General features: G+C 40.0%; 1 protein-coding gene across 5 annotated transcripts in view; it reads left to right on the forward strand.

Moving 5' to 3' along the window:
* Positions 1-19,069, forward strand: part of MIGA1 (mitoguardin 1) — a 62,438-nt gene that overhangs the window by 10,423 nt on the left and 32,946 nt on the right. For all 5 annotated transcript variants that reach the window (XM_045026399.1, XM_045026398.1, XM_045026397.1 and 2 more), the window contains exons 4-7: positions 177-313; positions 1,961-2,084; positions 5,444-5,580; positions 6,357-6,480. In XM_045026399.1, the coding sequence (XP_044882334.1) occupies positions 177-313; positions 1,961-2,084; positions 5,444-5,580; positions 6,357-6,480 (522 nt within the window). The remainder of the gene's footprint in view (positions 1-176; positions 314-1,960; positions 2,085-5,443; positions 5,581-6,356; positions 6,481-19,069) is intronic.

The following is a 19,069-nucleotide window of genomic DNA, read 5'->3' on the forward strand; positions in this document are numbered from 1 at the left end:
TTGCAGGTATTTTGATACTTTTATATGTAAACATGAAATTCAAAAGATAAGATTAATGGTTAAAGTTCTTATGTGACATAGTGAATAATTAGATAAAATTCAGAGCTGAACACCTGCTGATATAATAAATGTTTCTGGTTGCAGAAGCTTTTAAAAGTAGTCTATCTGTTTGTTAGGTTCCAGTTGTTCCAGTAGCAGACAAAACTTGACTCTTTCCTTGAGTTCAGCCAAAGAAAAAGGATCTCAGTCTTGTGTTTATGCAAATGGAGGACTTTTCAGTAAATATTCTGGTTCAGTACAAAGTTTGGCCTCGGTAAGTATTTATTGTATAACAGATCCTTAAGAACAGCTAACTGAATAAACTGCTGAACTTTAATTTTCACTGCCTATCGTGAATGCACACAATGATTCTCTTGAGCTGAAAATGTCTTGCCGTATGGGCTGCACAGCCTCAGAAGGCTAGAGATGCTGGGTGCACAATAAAAAGACCCATGCGTGGTGAAGGTTAGCTTATCTTCTATGTAGGAGCGAGCCAAGTTCCACATGAAAACAGCTCTGAAGGTGGAGGAGGAGCTCTCATAAATCCTGTGTTTACTGTGTCTATCTCCCTCTGGACATGTCTTTTACTTTTTTGTGCTAGCACAGCTTAGAGGAGGTCATACAAACCTGGTTTTGGGTAGCTCGGAGCAGTGGGAGGAGGACTTATTCTTCTTTGAGTGCTGATCTCTATGGGTATTCTCTGTGGGTGTGGATGCCCCTGGGACCATAAATTCTTTAATAGCAATGTCATAAAGGGTAGTGCAGACTGACCACCTCTCCAATTCCTTTTCTGCTGCTTGGGATCTGGGATTCATTGGGATGGAAACTCCTGTGTCCGTTTCCTATTCTTCAGCATTCTGCTGTTTGAATCCTTAAATATTGTAATTAGTTTTTAGTGTTAGTCAGTTGGGAATTGGGGGTGGGAATTCCCCAGCCTTTGTTTCCCCCATGATTTTGGGCATCTATTATGACCAGAGATCCAGGCATTAAGCCTTGCCTGGCCTACCCCTGGGTCCTTGCTGTGAGCGACCCATGAGAGAGCTGCCTGTATTGCCTTCAGGGAAGCTCATGTCCCCTTGAAGTGCAGCATCTTCTGCACTTTCCCTTTGTGTACCAGGCAATCTCATGAATTCAGGATCCAGGGAAAATTTATGGAGATCTCCACGAGGCCCTGTTTGGATCCTGCTCCCTCCCGCTACCCTTCCACCTGTCTGGAGCCATCAGGTGGCACCTTTATATCTAGTACTAGTGGTTTGGAGTCCTCCTCCAAGTACAGGAACTCCAGAAGCAGAAATACAAGCAAGACAAAGGCAAGAGGCCCCTCAAGAAGGGTGACAAATCCCTGCATGAAGCTTCAAAAAATAGATCTGCCTTGCCCCTTACTCCAGCACCACTCAAGATTCCATGCCCTAGAACAAGTGTACCTGGAGATCACATTTCTTCTAGGTGGTAAAGAGTAGAGTGGAATTTTTTTCACTGAATAGCAATAGTGCCTAGTGAAGCTGTGAAATATCCAATAAAACACAAGGCTAGAGATAAAGATTTATTTTTTTAAACTTGTTTTTCATATGGTTTTACAATCAGTTGTCAAACTTAGTTTTGCAAACTAACCATTACACATTGCTGATTATATTCTTGTTGTAGTAATGGATTATTACTGATTATTTTTTGTCTTGCATTTGAATTTCCTAGTAAGACTGAGTATTAACACTTCTATGATATCATTTTTAATACTTGAGTGTGGTGTCATGAAAAGCAATTAACATTACTCTTGGCCTGAAAAGAGCCAATACTTTGTTATACTTTTTGAAATGTAATCTGTTACAGTAACTAGTTATAACCAGGGCTATTTAGTGCACTGCACCAGGAAATAATTATTATTAAAGTACTCTTTGTTTAACAATGCACCTCACTTTTTTAGGTCCAAAGTGTCACCTCCTCTCACAGTTGTGCTTGTGCCAATTCCAGTTCCTGGGACAAAGCAGATGAAGATATTAAACTTGTAAATATTCCAGTGACCACACCTGAAAACTTATACTTGATGGGTAGGTTATAATAATATGTGGTATGTTGCAGTACTGTGTTTTTGCTAGCCACTTTCAGATGCTTTAAAATTTGAACAGATTACCTTGAATTATTTATAGTAAAGTGACTCCTTCACAGTATTTTCATGATATGCTTCCAAGGCCTTGATCTTTTTACTTATGCTAGACAAAGTACCTCCTATAGACAGATATCCATGAATTCTTATTTTACTGAACGCCAATAAACAGATTAGGTTTATAGAAACTAATTAATTGGAATTAAGAGAGGCACTGAAATTTTAATTAGAGCTGTGTGAATAATGTTTGTTTGGTCCACCGGCAATTCTGAAAAAATCTTAATAAATAAATGGTTTGGGGTCGAACTGAAAACACAATTATTTGACAAATCAAAAAGTCAAGAAATTTTATTTTGGGTTGAATGAAATGATATGAAATGTTTAGTTCCAATTTTTGACCATTCGTAAAGGTTTTGACTACATTTGATAACATTGAAAGAAATCTCAAACCAAAAAGTAGTTTTTGAAATGAAAAATGAAAACTTTGCTTTTCAATGTTTGGAATTTTTTGTTGTTGACATATTTTGGCAAAAACATCATACATTCCTGAGATTTTTTTTTTTAATTTTTTTTTGTCTGAAAAAAGTTTAGCCAAAGAATTTCACCCAGCATTTTAATTTTTATTAATTTAGAAAGGGAAATCTTTCCCCGATATGACATGAATGTTTTAAAAAAATGAAAAGTCGACAATATATGTTTGTTACATTAACAGATTGATAGTCAATATAAAATTCTGTAACTAAGTAGGAGAGATTCTTACTGAACTCCTGTGTGCTCTGTTTTATTCATACACCTCTACCCCGATACAACGCGGGTTCGCATATAACACGGTAAAGCTCTGACACACTGCTCTGAGCAGTGTGTTTAAGGGTGCTGGACCAGGCCGGGGCTGAGGAGTTTGATAAGGGGCAGAGGGTCTCGGGGGCGGTCAGTAGCTTCCTCCCCCTCCCCCAGGGTCTGGGGGGCAGGAGCTGTGGGAGGGCACTTTTGGGGACCCCACAGTCCCAGAGTGGCCCGGGGGATTAGATTTCCAGAAAGCCTTTGACAAGGTCCCTCACCAAAGGCTCTTACGTAAATTAAGCTGTCATGGGATAAAAGGGAAGGTCTTTTCATGGATTGAGAACTGGTTAAAGGACAGGGAACAAAGGGTAGGAATTAATGGTAAATTCTCAAAATGGAGAGGGGTAACTAGTGGTGTTCCCCAAGGGTCAGTCCTCAGACCAATCCTATTCAATTTATTCATAAATGATCTGGAGAAAGGAGTAAACAGTGAGGTGGCAAAGTTTGCAGATGATACTAAACTGCTCCAGATAGTTAAGACCAAAGCAGATTGTGAAGAACTTCAAAAAGATCTCACAAAACTAAGTGATTAGGCAACAAAATGGCAAATGAAATTTAATGTGGATAAATGTAAAGTAATGCACATTGGAAAAAATAACCCCAACTATACATACAACATGATGGGGGCTAATTTAGCTACAACGAGTCAGGAAAAAGATCTTGGCGTCATCGTGGATAGTTCTCTGAAGATGTCCACGCAGTATGCAGAGGCGGTCAAAAAAGCAAACAGGATGTTAGGAATCATTAAAAAGGGGATAGAGAATAAGACTGAATATATTATTGCCCTTATATAAATCCATGGTACGCCCACATCTCGAATACTGTGTACAGATGTGGTCTCCTCACCTCAAAAAAGATATTCTAGCACTAGAAAAGGTTCAGAAAAGGGCAACTAAAATGATTAGGGGTTTAGAGAGGGTCCCATACGAGGAAAGATTAAAGAGGCTAGGACTCTTCAGCTTGGAAAAGAGAAGACTAAGGGGGGACATGATAGAGGTATATAAAATCATGAGTGATGTTGAGAAAGTGGATAAGGAAAAGTTATTTACTTATTCCCATAATACAAGAACTAGGGGTCACCAAATGAAATTAATAGGCAGCAGGTTTAAAACAAATAAAAGGAAGTTCTTCTTCACACAGCGCACAGTCAACTTGTGGAACTCCTTACCTGAGGAGGTTGTGAAGGCTAGGACTATAACAATGTTTAAAAGGGGACTGGATAAATTCATGGTGGCTAAGTCCATAAATGGCTATTAGCCAGGATGGGTAAGAATGGTGTCCCTAGCCTCTGTTCGTCAGAGGATGGAGATGGATGGCAGGAGAGAGATCACTTGATCATTGCCTGTTAGGTTCACTCCCTCTGGGGCACCTGGCATTGGCCACTGTCGGTAGACAGATACTGGGCTAGATGGACCTTTGGTCTGACCCGGTACGGCTTTTCTTATGTTCTTATGATTAGTGGGCGGCCGGGAGCAGCCCGCTCTGCCTCCCTCGCCCCGGCCCCAGCTGTTTCGCTCGGAGGAGGGGGCTGGGGGAAGGGATCCCTCCCGCATTCACCAGCAGTGGCGGAAGTGGAGCAGCCTGGCCCCAGCCTGCTCCACTCCACCAGCTCCCAGCCGCTGCGCTCTGCTTCCCGCCACAGGTGAGTACGGGGGGCGTCCTTTCCTCAACCTCCCTGCACTCACCTGCGGCGGGAAGCAGAGTGCCACGGCTGGGAGCTGGTGGAGTGGAGCGGTTTGGAGCCGCCTTGTTCTGCTTCCCGCCGCCCGTGAGTGTGGGGAGCGTCCTTTCCCCAACCTCCCCACACTCACCGGTGCGTGGAAGCGGAGCAGCCCAGCCCCAGCCAGCTTCACTCCACCAGCTCCCAGCCATGGCACTCCACTTCCCGCCAGGAACGACACGGTTGGGGACAGGACAAGGAAAGCGAGGGAGCATCTTTTTCCCCAACCTCCCCCCACTCACCAACGGCGGGAAACAGAGCACCACGGCTGGGAGCTGACAGAGTGGAGCGGACTAGGGCCGCGCTGCACTGCTTCCCGTCGGTGCCGGTGAGTGCCTGTCAGGGGGCGGGGTGGATAGGGGTCGGAGCAGAGCTGTAGATCTAGGGGGCTTGGGTAGGGGGTGAGGTTCTGGGGGTGATTAGGGAAGGGGTCTCTGGAGGGGGCAGTCAGGGAACAAGGAACGGGGCGGGCAAAGCAAGTTTGATATATTACGGTCTCACCTGTAATGCGGTGAGATTTTTTGTCTCCCAAGGACCACATTATATCGGGGTAGAGGTGTAACTACCTCTTGTAATGAACTTAATTAAATTACTAGCAATTCCAACATTATTTCCTTAAAACAACATTTTCACGTGTACTATAATTAATCTTATTTTGTGTGTGGTTAGTTGTGGAAAGTGAAATGTAAAAGAATACAGAGGATTTCTGTTGATGTAATGGAAGTGTTCATGATCTCCTGTAGGTATGGAGCTTTTTGAAGAGGCACTACGTCGATGGGAGCAGGCACTGACTTTCCGTAGCAGACAGGCTGAAGATGAAGCAAATTATAGTTCCATCAAACTAGGAGCAGGAGATGCCATTGCAGAAGAGAGTGTAGAAGTGAGTGTTGTATACACTATAGTATATATTTGTAGCATAGCCAAATGACTGAAAATATTTGAATAACAGAGCTCAGCTTCTACTGCAGCTGCTGAAACTTCTTCTGAATACCTGCAATTGGAGCACTTTTTCACCTCCACCTCACCCTTTTTCCCCTAGCATTAGCCTGGTTTTAGCCATACTGACAATTGTTGCTCCATTAGCATTCCTCCTGGAAGATATTATCAAACCACCACACAATCAGAGGTGTATTGGCATTCCCTGAAGCAGTTCTCTGCAGCACACCCTTTGGTCATTTCCTCCCTAAGTATAAAGAAAAACTGTGTGAGATGGGATAGGGGCTCAGTACAAACGGCTCCTGGGAGGGAGGACTAATTGGTGAACATGCACAATGTAATACAATTAAACTTTGTTCCCCTTGCCCATAAAATTCTATCCTAAAATTCCTGATAGTAAAGCAGTCTCAATCACCATGTCATTCATCATTACTAGCGCAGTAAATATCAGGAATGATAATTTCATTCAGCTTACAAAGATTTTTTTTTTTTAAATGCTGGTTTTATTTTACTTATGCCTAATAAGGTGTATCTGTACCCAGTAGGGGAAATATTTTGGATGCCTGAGCTCTTTGACAATGTCTGTTGAACTTTTTTACGTTTCTAATGGGGTACTGTGAACTCTCTGAAGGCTTAATATTTTTAGTGTTTTAAAAAGAAGTAGTTTAGAAAGAAATGTGATTTTCTGTTGAGTACAGTATAATTTAATTCTACTTGCAGGATATCATTAGTGCTGAATTCATTCATAAGCTTGAATCCCTGCTTCAAAGAGCTTATCGTCTTCAGGAGGAGTTTGAGGCAACCCTTGGGGCATCTGATCCTTCTTCCCTAGCTAATGATATTGGTGAGTTCTTCTATCTTTTTATTTTTATCATTCTTAACATGATCATCCAGAAGGTTTAAAAAAAAAAACCCCAATAAACAGATATACTGAACAGTAAATGGACCATCTACACTACAGAATTCATTTTTTATCCCATTATCTGGCTTTGTATAATTGCATGTACCCATCTTTATAAATGGGCTCAGGAAGAGTATTTTTCTGGTATATTTATATTTCTCAGTGTTCCAGGATTTCTGAACCCCAAAATATATTATAATAATATTTGTAGAATAAGAATATATGGACCTTAAAGTCTATGAATCTTTTAAAATTGGCTAGGTAAGATGATACTTATAATGGGGTGGTAAGGGTTCTTTGAACTTTCTGAACTGCTAACAATAATTCCTGAAATTTTATTTAGAACTTGGGAGAGTGCAAGGATTGCAAGAAAATAATCATGGCATAGACCGACAAAAAATGAAAGAGATGAAATTTTGCAATTATCCACGCACAAATATGTCCTGAATCCCTAATAAATTCCATAAAATTGTCTTATGCATCACCTCCCCTTCCATTTGTGATCACATAACAACCCTGTGGTAACTATAAGAACTGGAGTAATATTAGGAGTGTTTCTATTTTAGCTGTCTTTTTTTTTTAAGAGGGAAAGTTAATCCCACACTCTTGCTCATCACTTTAACCTGTCCTGTTCCTTTTCCCTTCCTCTCCTGCACATGCATTAGTGTTAATTTCAAAAATTATCAGACATGAAAAAAGATTTTAAATAAAAGATTCAGGGAGTTAAGTCCCCTGCCCACTTGCAGTGTTTGCACAACACCTACAGCAGCATTGCAGACATTTTTAAGGTTCCATCATCTCTTCTCCTTCCTAGGCTTAATGTTGGAGCAAAGAAGATGGGAGGACAGGAAAGCAAATAGCAGACTGACCCATTTTTCACAAGAAGGGGAGGAGTTAGCAGAAAAAACATAGCAACTCTTGCTGTTGCCCTCCCTCCTTGTGAAAAAGGTACTGTCTGCTGCTTCTTTTCCCAAAATTTTGTGTCAGCTCCTGAGAGGAAGAGCTCTGCTGCCTCCTGTAGTAGTCATGATTGGGTTCTCTTCCCCAGAACGTAGGAAAGGCTATAAAAATTCTGTCTAGGCTGCAAATTGGCATGCAGTCTCCTGGATGGGGTCCATGTGGGGGGTGTGTGAGAGAGAGAGATAATTACACACACAAAAACTAGGTTAAAAGAACATTATTAAGGTTGCAAAATCCAGCACTCATAAATTAGGAAATGGCAGAATTAAGGTTATCTTTGGAACCTTAATTTGGCCCTGTTGTGGATATGCACTGTGATAAATCTTTAATTATATGAGCCCATATTATATTTTTCCACAAGTCCCCTGCCTCATTCAGGACACAGACTGGATGGTGCTCAATGAGCAGCTATTTGGTATTTTGTGTTACTTTCATAGTTCAGTGTGTGGCCCAGAATTTATTTAGTCCCATTATTCAAACCTTGTTCTAAAGGCAGTATTATTAATTTCCTCATGGGCTTTTCTATGGTTCTCATCACTAATATCAGAGTGCTTCACAAATACTAATTAATCTTCACAATACCCCTCTGAGGTGAGAGGATGGTATTATCCCCGTATTGCAGATGGAGCTTTGAGGCACAGAGGTTATGGTCAGAAGTATCCACTAATGTTGGGTGCCCAATTTGAGATACTTCAAGAGTACCTAGGATTGTAAAGGATGGCTTCCATAGACTTCAGTTGCAGCTCCGAGAGCCCAGTGTTTCTCAAGTCAGACACTCAGAAAATGAAGAACATATAATTAGTGAAAAGTTTGCGACATGCCTAGCATCATGTAGGAACTCTGTGCCAGGGGCAAGGATAGAATCCATTTCTCCAGGGCAGCATTTAACTGTCTTAAGTATGAGACTGTCCTTTTTCTTCCTTCAGTCCCCTTTCTCATTTGCTATACACGGTCCAATTTCTGTAACAAATGAAGCAGGAGTCTCACAGACAGCAGCCTCGTTGTGACCACAACCCTGATTTATCCCCAGAGCAAGTCCATCCTGTGCACTGAATGAGGCAGAGGCCCTGTGGAGGAAAAAGTAGTATGTGATTATATAAAGAAAGACTATATCCGAATGCAGGTGCACAAGAGGGTGAAACTGAGATTGCACAGGCAACCTAAATTCTGGCATTTCCTAACATTTGAGTGTTTGACTTTATAGCCTTAACATTCTTAACATAATTTGTGTGTGTGCAGTTTCCTAGGCTTTCTAAAAAGCCAACTGAAAAAACCTATTTTGTCGTGGTGGGGTGGATCCTTTAGATCCAACATATAGACCTCTGCCACTTGAGTTGATAGAGTAACTAAGAGCACTACGGTGACCAGACAGCAAGTGTGAAAACTGGGGACAGGGGTAGGGGGTAATAGGAGCCTATATAAGAAAAAGACCCAAAAATCGGGCCTGTCCCTATAAAATTGGGACATCTGGTCACCCTAAAGAGCACTAATAGGCTATTATCCTTGGATAGACTAGTACTAGATGGGAATGAGAGAGCCTTTGCCAGAAGACTTTTCACAGATGTTTTCTGACAAAGGAATGGTGAGAGACTGAAATTTTAGGTTCCATTTGAGGCTCTGAAGGGGAATGTGACTTTTGGAGTCTTTTGCCCTGTCCCTTCCAACCTGTCTTATTGCCATTCTCTTCACCAAGCCATTTCACTTTGGGCTCCTTAGGCTTCTTGTCTCAGTGTCATCCCATCTTCCCTCTTGCCCCTTTCTCATTTCCCGTTCTCCATCTCCATTGGATCATAGTCCCAGTTTTGATCCCTGGGCTCCTAGTCAAATCAGGTTTCCTATTCTCTTTGCCCAGCCAGTTATCAGTTCTTCGCGTGTATCCTGGCTCCTCCTCATATGTCTCCCCTCACCCTAGTAGTTCCCACCCAGTCCCAGACTCCCCCTACCCAGTTCCCAGTCTAATGCCCAACCAGTCTGACCCCCCTTTCCTTTTCCCTTCTCTTCCCTCCAAAAAAAACTGTCTTTTGTCCCCTTTGCATTTGAATCAGGCAGCTTCCTCTCTCCTTCCTGGGCATCAGCTAGGGGGCACAAAAAGTAGAGGCAATGCTGTCCCCCTGTTCTCAGGACCCAGCCCTGGCCCAGACCACAGCAGCTCAGAGCTGCCATTGCAGGGAAAATCCTGCCCAGCCATGAGCTGAAGCATGCCAGTGTGGATGGAACCTTAGGAGATTTTCTCTGTCAATCCTATTAAGTCTGATCATGTGTGAACTGTAGTTATTTCAAAGGCTTATAACTGCCAAACTTGGGGGGGATTTTCACAGCGATGGACAAAGATATGTCCCTGACACAAAGGCCTCCTGATCTAAAATGGGTAATTGCCAATTACTTAATGCAAAACAAATCTTACGTTTGTTAGCTTTAACTTTGAATGTCACCAGGGGGCAGTACTTTTCATCTGTTAACCATGCTGATATTCTATAACCACTAAATATAGCACTTAGTAACATGGGAGTTTAAATGTAGGTCAAAGTTAGCTTTCTGGCATGTTTTTTTTACACCTGTTACTGTAACTCATAAAGCAGAAGGGGGTATGGATGTTACATTTTGAGGCCTGAAATCAGTCATATACATTTCCATTGGCACAAGGTTTCCATGCATATCAGCTGTTGCCAGTTTACTTGTAACTTCTTTCCTGCAAACTCAAGTTTTAAACAATTATTACAAAGTAGTAATTTTCTAAGGACTGAGTTAATATGATACCTTTTAATCTGTTTAATTATAGCTGTGATTAAACACATTTAAAATACTTCATTTCTAAGACAGACTTTTTAAAAATTGATGTTCCATTGTTTGTGTTACTGTTTGTGTTTGTGTTCCATTAATTGTTTACTAAGTGTCTGTTCCAAGTAACTGCGTTTTTTTTTCAAATGTTCATTCTGTAGCTCCCTTGAGGGGAGAGTTTGTCAGTTGCCTGATGCAACTTATTATGAATTTTATTTATGCTGGGAAAACAACTAATAAAGCATTTTGATAGGTAGTGCCTGCTAGCCATGTTGTTGCTATGATTTTTTTGTTGGTATCTTAAATTCATGGTCTGTACAGTCAGTTTTAATTTGGGAAGAATGTTTCAGTCTCTCTCCAGTCAAACTAAAAAATATTGTCTCAGAAAAGTTATGGCATTTCTTGTGGAGTAACCTGCAAGGATTTATTGTGGCAAATATTTTTGTTCAAGATTTTCTTTACATATAGAATACAATGAACAAATTCGTTATCTGATGTAACTTATTTTGATGTTGGATACGGCTAGTCTCTATACTGCATGTAAATGTTTTTAAGTATAGTCTGATATTTAAAGATATTAAATAGAATGAAATGATAATTAGATCCAATTTTTTTATGCTGATTTTTTGTTGTGGCTTTTTGGGGAAGGATCAGGGAGGGGTAGAACAGAATGGAGAAGGTTGGAGACTGACAGACACCAATTCCTGTCTTCTCCCTTGTCAGGGAATCTGACCTCAATAAACCTCGTGAGAGAAATCTATGGGTACACTTAACTTCCACTTGGTTTTATACTTACAACCTTACTATAAAAATTGCCCCAAGCCAGGACAAGGCTTGATCTGCCTACCATAGAGATCAGTGGGAGTCAGATCAGACCTTAAATGCACAATCTTCCTGTAAAATGTTATGAATGTGATGTGTGAATCTTCCCTGATGTGAATGTATAATATGGAACCTTGTATGGAATGATTTAAACCAGCAGTTCTCAAACTGTGGCTTGGGATCCCTAAGTGGGTCACAACCCCATTTTAATGGGGATACCAGAGCTGGCAAAAAATCTTGCTGGGGCTGAAGTCCGAGCCCCACTCCTCAGGGCCGAATCCTGAGGGAATCAGCCCAGGGTGGGTGGGGCTCAGGTTTCAGGCCCCCCACCTGGGGCTGAAGCCCTTGGGCTTCTGCTGTGGCTCCCTGCCCTAGGTGGTGGGGCTTTTTGGCTTTGGCCTCCATGCGGGGCAGTGAGGCTCGGGAAGGCTCAGGCTGCAGTCCCCTATCCTGGGGTCGTGTAGTAATTTTTCTTGTCAGAAGGGGGTCGCGATGCAATGAAGTTTGAGAACCCCTGATTTAAACTATTCATGGTTAGTAACCTTTTCTGATTCTTGTCATTATTACTTAGCAGCAGTAGCTGTTACATTGTAATTTATGTAAGTAATTTTACCTTTTTAATCTATTTTTCCTGTATGTTTTTGTATAGGGGAAAAAGATTATGTACAGTTCGGAAATTTTCTCATAATCCTTCAGTGCTTTGATATATTGTTGGTGCTTTTAGAATCTATTTGTCAAAAGAATAAAATCTAAATAGTAGGGCTGTCAATCGCAGTTAACTCAAGCAATTAACTCAAAACAAATTTAATTCAATTAAAAAAATCACTATCACAGTTTTAATCGTACTGTTAAACAATAATAGACTACCAATTTAAATTTATAATAAATATTTTTGGATGCTTTCTACATTTTCAAATATATTGATTTCAATTACAACTTAAAATACCAGGTGCACAGTGCTTACTTAACATTATTATTGATTACAAATATTTGACTGTAAAAAAGATAAACAAAAGAAATTGTATTTTTCAATTCACCTCAGGCAAATATTGTAGTGCAACCTCTTTATCGTAAAAGTGCAACGTACAATTGTACAAGTCCACTCAGTCCTATTTCTTGTTCAGCCAATCACTAAAACAAACAAGTTTGTTTATATTTACAGGAGATAATGCTGCCTGCTTATTTACAATGTCACTTGAAAGTGAGAACAGGTGTTCACATGGCACTGCTGTAGCTTGCGTTACAAGGTATTTAGGTGCCAGGTATGCTAAACCCTTGTATGCCACTTCATGCTTCGGCCACCGTTCCAGAGGACATGCTGATGACACTCGTGGTGTTTTTTTTTTCTTTTTTTAAAGCATTATTAAATTTGTGATTGAACTCCTTGGGGGAGAATTGTATGTCTCCTGCTCTGTGGTTTTAGCCACATTCTGACATATATGTTGTGTTATGGCAGTCTTGGATGACAACCCAGCATATGTTGTTCAATTTAAGAACACTTGAAGATATGACAAAACACAAAGAAGGTACTAATATGAGATTTCCAAAGATAGCTACAGCACTCCACCAAAGATTTAAGAATCTGGAGTGCCTTCTAAAATCTGAGAGGGATGAGATGTGGAACGTCCTGTCAGAAGTCCTTAAAAGAGCAACACTCCAATTTGGAAACTACAGAACCTGAACCCCAAAAAAGAAAATGAACCTTCTGTTGGTGGCATCTGACTCATGATGATGAAAATGAACATGCTTCAGTCCACACTGGTTTGGATTGTTATTAAGCAGAACCCATCATCAGCATGGAAGCATATCCTCTGGAATTGGGATCGAAGCATGAAGGGGCATACAAATGTTTAGCATATCTGTCATGTAAATATCTTACGCCAGCTACAACAGTGCCATGCAAATGCCTGTTCTCACTTTCAGGTGACATTGTAAATAAGAAGCGAGAAGCATTCTCTCACATAAATGTAAACAAACTTGTTTGTCTTAGCGATTGGCTGAACAAGAAGTAGGACTGAATGGACTTGTATGCACTAAAGTTTTATATTGTTTTATTTTTGAGTGCTATTACGTAAAAAATAATTCTACATCTGTAAGTTTTACTTTCATGGTAGTGATTGCACTACAGTACTTGTATGAGGTGAATTGAAAAACTATTTTTTAATTTTTACAGTGCAAATATTTGTAATAAAAAATATGAAGTGAGCACTGTACACTTTGTATTCTGTGTTGTAACTGAAATCAATATATTTGAAAATGTAGAAAACATCCAAAAATATCTAAATAAATGGTATTCTTTTATTGTTTAATAGTGTGATTAAAACTTTGATTAATTGCCTTTTTTTAATTTCACAATTAATAATTTAATTGTTTGACAGCCTGACAAAATAGCAGTTCTTGAGGACTCCTTTAAGATGGGTTAGGGAGGAAGTAGAAGCAACTTTAAAGAAAAAAAGTTACTTTTGCCTATAGGTTTCTCTAAAGTATTTGTGCAACATGTTGTAACAAGTTAAAATTTAGTTTTAGTTTACAAGTTCCTCCTTCTATTATTATAGATCTACATATACTTCATAATTTGTATGTGTTTACATATACTTGTAGTATACATTTACTAATGGCAGGAAGAACTGTACCAGACAAATAGCAAGTTTTCTGTGAGACAAATACTATTTTTCTGGCTGGAGTTGCACAGCATGAGGTTATATAAACTGATTATCAGAAGCAAATTTTGGCCCATATCTAACATTAAAATATTTTTTTCAGTAAGCTTTGCCTGAAAAGCTGAAATAGAATGTCAATCTAGAATATGTGGCCTTGAAAGATAAAATTAGGAGAGGTTGTTTCTGAAGTGATAACTTGGCAAATTAACCTTGAAAACATCAGAGTACATTACACCTCCATTTTATTTTGATCCTCTACCTTTTAAAAAATAATACCAGAATGGAATATTACTGTATAAGTATTGCATAAAGCTATTGAAGTATGATGACTAATATTCTTTCAAAATAATCCACTGGCTAGTGCAAGACTGCATGTTGGTATTAACATTAAATACAACTTTTGTCAGCAGCATATTTTGAAGTGGAATCACTTGAGTGAAAATGTTAACTTTTTTCATGGCAAACATGCTAAATTTCTGCAATAACTTTTTTTTTTCTTTTTGTTCGCAGTAGCTGGCATGATCTAGCCACTTCTGTTTGTTTTACATATATTATTGAAACCAGAGTTTTAATTTAAGTTCATTCTACTCTAGGGGACTGAAGTGTTTCAAAGCTTAACATTAGTTAAATGCTTCTAGTACAGTTAATTTCTGAAGCTAGTCAGTGTGGATGTGGTGACCAGCCAAGCTTGCCTAAGCCTGTGTGATGCCTCCATATAGGACAACTCTACAACAGTTAATGCCCACTGAAGCACTTGCCCTACTGTTCTCTATACATCAACCCTGACAGACTATAGCAACAGGTGTGTAGTTAGCAGCAGTATGATGCAGACATCTTGATTTAAAAAAAAAAATATATATATATATATATTTATTTTTTCACTCTCTGACATGCATAGCTGCATATATAGTTGAGCTTGCTTAAATGTTTCCATTCTAAAGGGCTTCTTTCTTTACTTATAACTTTCTCAAACTTTCACTTTTCAGGCTTTTCTAATCTCTGCTCAGGGGCGAATGGAAAGTCATTCTGGAAAGTCAGAATAAAAATATGTTATGTTAAGAACAAAGACAACAGAGGGGATAGAACTTTTCATTAAACGTTTTTGGGGAGGGGGCGGCGCGAAATATTTAGCTATTTATTGCATGTGAGAAGAAAGCTGAAATGCAGCACAGATTGGTTTTGGTTCGGATATGTCCATTTCAGTGGTCTGGGGTTAATCCATTTTGATTTGATCAGATGTCCCTAGAGGATTTCCGCTCCATCCCCAGGCACGTTAACAGACTTTTCCAGTTGCTGTACTGGCCACGAATGCCTCCAAGTCCTCAGGGCAAATTAATCATTAAACACTTGCTTTTAAGCCATGTTTTATATTTACAAAGGTACACTCACCAGAGGTCTCTTCTACGGCTTCATGATCCGGGATACCGCGTTGGGAGGGTATATCAGTCAGGGTGAGAAAAAGATCCTGGCTGTCGGGGAGAACGGTGTGCTGTGTGCTCTCCTCAACCTTGTCCTCCTCATCTTCCCCAGTGGCAAAATCCTTAGGCATGGTGACTGAGAGTACCCCATCATCCGAGTCCACGGACAGGGGTGGGGTAGTGGTGGTGGCTCCCCTTCCCCCCCCCCCCCCCCAGAATTGCCTGCAGCATGTCTGCGGCTCTGTCCCGGAGCGTCCGTTTGATTCTTCGGTTTTCTGGTACGCATGTCTCAGCTCCTTAAGTTTCACGCGGCACTGTGTTGAGTCCCTGTTGTGGCCTCTGTCCATCATGGCCTTGGAGATTGGCATTCTGTCTTTTGGAACGGAGTTCTGTTAGCACGGATTCATCTCCCCCATACAGCAATCAGATCCAGTACCTCCCGTCTGGTCCATGCTGGAGCTCTTTTTCGATTCTGGGACTGCATGGTCACCTGTGCTGATGAGCTCTGCATGGTTCTACACGCTGGGCAAACAGGAAATGAAATTCAAAAGTTCGCGGGGCTTTTCCTGTCTACCTGGCCAGTGCATCCGAGTTCAGATTGCTGTCCAGAGTGGTCACAATGGTGCATTGTGGGATAGCTCCCGGACGCCAATACCATCGAATTGCATCCATACTAACCCTAATTCGAACCGGCAATGTTGATTTCAGCACTACTCCCCTTGTCGGGGAGGAGTACAGAAATCAATTTTAAGAGCCCTTTATGTCGACAAAAATGGCTTCGTTGTGTGGATGGATGCAGGGTTAATTCGATATAACGCTCCTAAATTCGACCTAAACTTGTAGTGTAGAACAGGCCTATGTTACTGATATTTTCCCCCTCCTTGTCTGCTTATCTACCTGGGGCAGCACAGCAGAGATCCAGGAAGGTGGCAGAGAGCTGCTTAACAGAGGAACAATAGGTAGTGCAGATTAATACCCTGATTCAGTAAGGTACTTACGCAAGTGCATAACTTTAACCATGTGAATAGTCCCATTGCATGCTTAAGTACCTTGAACTTCATGCCTGGTGAGAAGGATTCACTACCTAAAATCTCGGGCCTCCCTTGCGGGGGGAGTGAGACTGGGAACTGGAGGAGGATGGGAGTTAACCCTAGGGGGGAAATTAAGTTTTTCTCTGCGTGGAAGCCCTGTAATTAATCTTCCTCCCTCTTCCCCTCCCAAACTGTTTTTTTTTTCTTTTTAGTGAGCTCTGTATCTGAATACATTAATTAACGTGCTATCAGACTGAATTTGAGTGGACAGATCGCTTCATAATTGCTGAGAAACAGCTCTGCAGAAAAGTAAACGAGGGACTGGATTCCAAAGCCTGTTTTTAAATAATGAAAAGAACAGCTAAGAAAAGGCAGTGACGTCTGAATCAGACGATTGTGGTATCTGGAAATTATCATGGCACTCTGTTATAAAATTCCCAATCGACAGCCTAGATTTTTTTTAAAAAGTATTCGTGAAATCCAAAGTAGAGTTTGCTGTGGCCAAAATAGATTTGATGATTTCTAGGCTACAGGAAAACAGAATGAAGAGAGGGAAGGAAGAAACAAGAATAAACTATGTTGACAATCTATTTGAATTAACTGTGAAGGAATTAGACAAACACATATGCCAAATCTCTGCTTTATTTCATCAAATTAAATTTAAGTATAGAAGCCAAATGATACACGAATTATTAGGCTTCAAAGCAAATGGAATGGCCAAAAGCCAGTTAAATTCTTCAGTAGATGTACTGGAATTTTTGGATTGGGATTTAAGAACATTAGTCTAAAATCAGACAGGACCCACTGATTGTTGGCTTCAGTGCCTAGCACAGGAAAAAAGCAGCACATGGACGTTGTCTACCTACATAAATGTTTTAAATGTGACTTAAAGCTTGTGAAGGGAACAGGATCTTTTATGAAATAAAAATGTGCTGGCAGTTTGAAAGCAGGACTAAGAATTCACTCACTGGTATTGGGAGGCAACTTAGAATAAGTTATTTTATGATGTACTTCCTCTTGGAGTGCAAGCATGTCGGACAGCAACTAATTTAGAGATTTAGTACAGCTTAATTTGGGTTTACCACTGTTAAATTCCAAATTTGATTGTGTGATGACAGAGTAGCAAAGTGGAATGTTAATGGCACTAAACAAACAAATGCAAAGCATTTACTGTGTTGCCTGAACTCAACAAATGAGGAAGATGCTGTTATTCCAAGAATATTCCTGTTTGTAATATGTTTTAATAGCTCCACTACTCACTCTTTCATACATTTAAAATTGTGCAGGAGGCAAAGGAAAAGTATAATTGTCTAAGTTCTGCCGTTGAGCTTCTTCACAGAAGTTCAGCATGTTTAACTTCAAGACAGTATAGTATAAACAATTTTATTATTCAGCGATTATGGCACTGAATACATACAAGACTAACTTCTGGACATTAATTTACAGAATACCATATACCAAAACAGCAAGAAGCCTTATTGAGAGTCATTGGTAGAAGCTTATAACATGCAGGTGTGAACAAACAAATGTAATTTTCAAAACAGTCAAAGGAAAAGTGAGACCCTAAAAGGCCTCATTGTGTATGGACCACAAATTACCAATTTCAATAAAACTTGTTATATAGGTCAACTAGAGTTAATCAGTAACAAAGAAAAGGTATAAGCTCATATTTAATGTATGTGGGAGTGTGATCAGGTTTGTTTACTGAATATGGTTCTCTGAATAATCAAGGAGATGGGCCAAACTATTGTGGTGGTTTGGTCTTATTTTGAGGTTTTAGTTTTAGGTTAAATATTAAAATAGCAGTATTTCTTCTAGGTTATTTAATCTTTATTTGTAGTGGTAATTTGTCCAAGGAGCTAAAATGTAATTATACGTCAATTCAAAATATCAAACATAAGATTTTTTTTAAGCTTTAAACCATGAAGAATGTACCTGTATTTGGTAACTGGGGTGACAACCAGGCTGAGTGAGCTGTCAAGGGTGCAAGATTTGAGTCTCTTGTCCTTCTTTTGTGCTAACAATTGGAACTTTGTCAACTAAATGGGCCATTTGTGAGGAGGATATAACTTGGAGACTAGTGATTTTCTCGAAGGATTCTGGTGGGCTGCAAAGGGATGCTGTGCTGGTGATGAATGTGATTTTAGAGAAATAAAATTTAGATACTACATGCAGATAATAGTTGTTACTTAAAATAATCCCGTTGGTAACTCTGCTAAATCCTTATTTGTTTTTTATTATTGTTACATGGCTTCATCTTCAGGGGATGTCTACTGAAGATTTACAAACTTCTTCTTTCAGGCAGATATGACTTTTGAAGTGAAATTGACCAGTTTATAGGTGAATCTTGACAATTTTAACTTGAATGCACCAATAGCCAGCTCCTATTTGACAGAACTGATTAATTTTTTCCAAACATTTACTTAACACCTTGATTAAAATTCCCAGGAGCTGTGTTTGAATCATGACTGTTGATGAAGGTAAATGAAGTTAAAGCTAGCTTTGGGATTTTTTTGGATTCCTAAGTGACATCGGATGCCCAAAGAGCTATGGTAATAATGACCATTTCATTTGTGACTGGCTAGAATGCTGTTCCCTATTCTGTTGAAATTGGATCTTGACAGTAATCGCTAAGTAGTCTCTTAAGGTGCCACAAGGACTCCTCGTTGTTTTTGCTGATACAGACTAACATGGCTACCACTCTGAAAGTAATCCATTTATGGCTTCAGGGTTTGATTATTGCAGCTCATTTCTAGGTGTGAAGCTACACATGAGAAAGTTGACGGATACAAAACACAGCAGCCCGTTTGCTAAGACACATACTTCACTGTGAGCGCATCAGCTCCAATCTCTGTATTCACCC

This window comes from Mauremys mutica, chromosome 8 (genome assembly GCF_020497125.1).
Source record: "Mauremys mutica isolate MM-2020 ecotype Southern chromosome 8, ASM2049712v1, whole genome shotgun sequence".
Taxonomy (NCBI): domain Eukaryota; kingdom Metazoa; phylum Chordata; order Testudines; family Geoemydidae; genus Mauremys; species Mauremys mutica.